This window comes from Nansenia antarctica, assembly GCF_963989245.1.
Source record: "Nansenia antarctica genome assembly, chromosome: 5".
In the NCBI taxonomy this organism is placed as follows: domain Eukaryota; kingdom Metazoa; phylum Chordata; class Actinopteri; order Argentiniformes; family Microstomatidae; genus Nansenia; species Nansenia antarctica.
In genome coordinates, this window is record NC_137690.1 from 16,776,442 (window position 1) to 16,778,675 (window position 2,234).

General features: G+C 50.3%; 1 protein-coding gene across 1 annotated transcript; it reads right to left on the bottom strand.

The window, feature by feature from the left end:
• Positions 1-208: 208 nt before the first annotated feature.
• lhfpl2b (LHFPL tetraspan subfamily member 2b) lies at positions 209-1,980 on the bottom strand (the record flags this gene model as incomplete). The annotated part of the gene is made up of 2 exons (XM_080531402.1): positions 209-465; positions 1,563-1,980. The coding sequence occupies 2 exons, from the start codon at positions 1,978-1,980 to the stop codon at positions 209-211; spliced, it is 675 nt and encodes a 224-aa protein (XP_080387528.1).
• Positions 1,981-2,234: the final 254 nt, after the last annotated feature.

Sequence of the window (2,234 nt, forward strand, 5' to 3'; positions counted from 1 at the left end):
GTGACTAATGCTTTGTTAGTGAGAACAATCCTCTAGTTTTTCCACCACAGGCTTGTTTTGTACAATGTTCAATGGCCCTAATAAAATGAAGAAGAAAAGCATGAAAAACACAATTCCTTGCTGAGGAAATGTGCTGGCTCGCACTACTAATGAGAGGGTAACTAGGCCCCAGGCGAATCCCCACTGTTGCCTGGACACAGTCCCCAGGTTAGATCAGGCAGATCAGGCTCTTCCCCTCCTCGATCTCCTCCTGGACCTTGTCGCTGGAGGTGGCGATCTCGGCTTGTGCAGAGAACACAGCACACAGGAAGGCCGTGACGGTCCCACCTATGGCCGTGTAGAACGCCCAGCCCAGAGAACACTGCCCTGGCCGAAAGGGAGAGGCCTCTGGGCCACAGTAATCAATCACCTTCTCTGAACCCCAGCCAGCAGGGTACAACATCAGACCCACCATCAGCAACAGACCTGGAAGGGGTGGGGGGAGGGGGCAAGACAGTAGAAGACAGTCAGTGACACCATAACACCCAAATGCAAACACCTGGCAAGGGCATGACTCAACTCCCTGTAGGCAAACAGAGATGACCTCAAACAAAACACACACACACACACCTGTCATCAGATGCTGTGAGTGTGATGGATGATAGCGGGAAGCCAACCTCACTTGGCACCAGGCTCACCTTAGACACCTCCCCACTGCGGTGTGACATAATGACTGATCACCTAGATCAAAGTGTCACCCAGCCAAACACCGGTGTGTGAATCATTACTCCTGACACACACCTGGGAGTCAACACAGACATTCTCATACACACCACACACACACCCCCCCCTCTCTGATCTGCAAACCACAGTACTATAGCCTGGCTACTAGCTAACTCACTCACAGAAATGAAACCACATTCAGTTTCATTGGTTCATCATACAGGAACAATACAGGATAGATGAAACACATGATCTTCATTCTCTCGTAGTCTCTCTCTCTCTCACACACGCGCACGCACACACACGCACTCAGTTCTGCTATTCCTCTCTCCCATGACCACGACTGTAACAAGCTGTGTGTTTCACGCTGCTCTTTCACTGCCAACAGGGTTAGTGTTTGGCCAGCAGGCGAGCAAGGTCTTGCCTGTAGCGTGCCTCTGACAGCTCTGGGGATTGTGCAAGGTTCCCTGCTAGGGCATGCCACTCCCTTCACCTGGAGCAGGATAGACCCTGGCATGCACTGGAATGTTCTGCAATGCCTCTGTGGTGACACTCAGCAGTACATAGTTAAGCAAGCAGGGGCAATGCTGGCCCTATGCTGTGTCGTCTAAGGACAGAGCAAGAGTAAGTAAGTAACGTTTATTTATATAGCACAAATTTATGACAAACAGCCGCCCAAAGTGCTTAACAGATAAAAAGAGAAAGAGAAAAAACAAGATAAAAGAGATAAAATACAGATAAAAAACTGATAAAATAGATAAAATACACTAAAAACAAGGTGCAATACCAATAAAAGTGCAAAAAAGGTGTATTAGAGGTTTTTCAACATGGGTGTGTGTGTGTGTGTGTGTTTGTCTCACCTGCTATAGCCTGCAGCAGTCCACACACGTTGAAGATGCTCTTCCTCAGGATGCTCTGGAAGCAAAGGGTGAACACGGAGATGCAGGCCACGGCACCTAGCAACAGAGTCCCCGCCGCCAGGAACAACATGGCTGCCTGCCAGAAGCCGCTGGCCACCTCTCCGAACGTCCCGGCGTAGGGTCCGCACGTCACCCCGTTTCTCCAGGCTCCCACGCGCAGACATCGACTGTACAGACCCAGAGAGGGACGGTATTCCATTTCCCGGGTCACCCCACTCGACTCCCCAACACTGGCCTCGGAGCGAGGGGCACCAAGCAGCCAATCAGGGCTCATGAAGGCAATGAGCTCAGCGAAGGCCAGGAGGATGCTGAAGAGGGTCCAGAGCATGGAGCGACATGTCACGATGACGTGGCACATGGTGACTATGGTACTCTGCCTTTTACTGTCTAGAAGAAGAGGAAGAAGTTCACAGAAAGACTCACTTTCGTTTACCTCAGAAAGAAAAAAAAGAGTCCACCGTAAAAGTCCAGTTTCTGAGAGAAAGTGCAGTGGTCCTCAGGAGCAGTGGTGTTCAGTGCCAGTAAGAAATTGGGATCCTGTCCTCTCAGATCAAAATGTGTGTCTCTCTGTCTTCTTCTTTCTTCCTCCTTTCAGAGTTGTCTCTCTCCTTC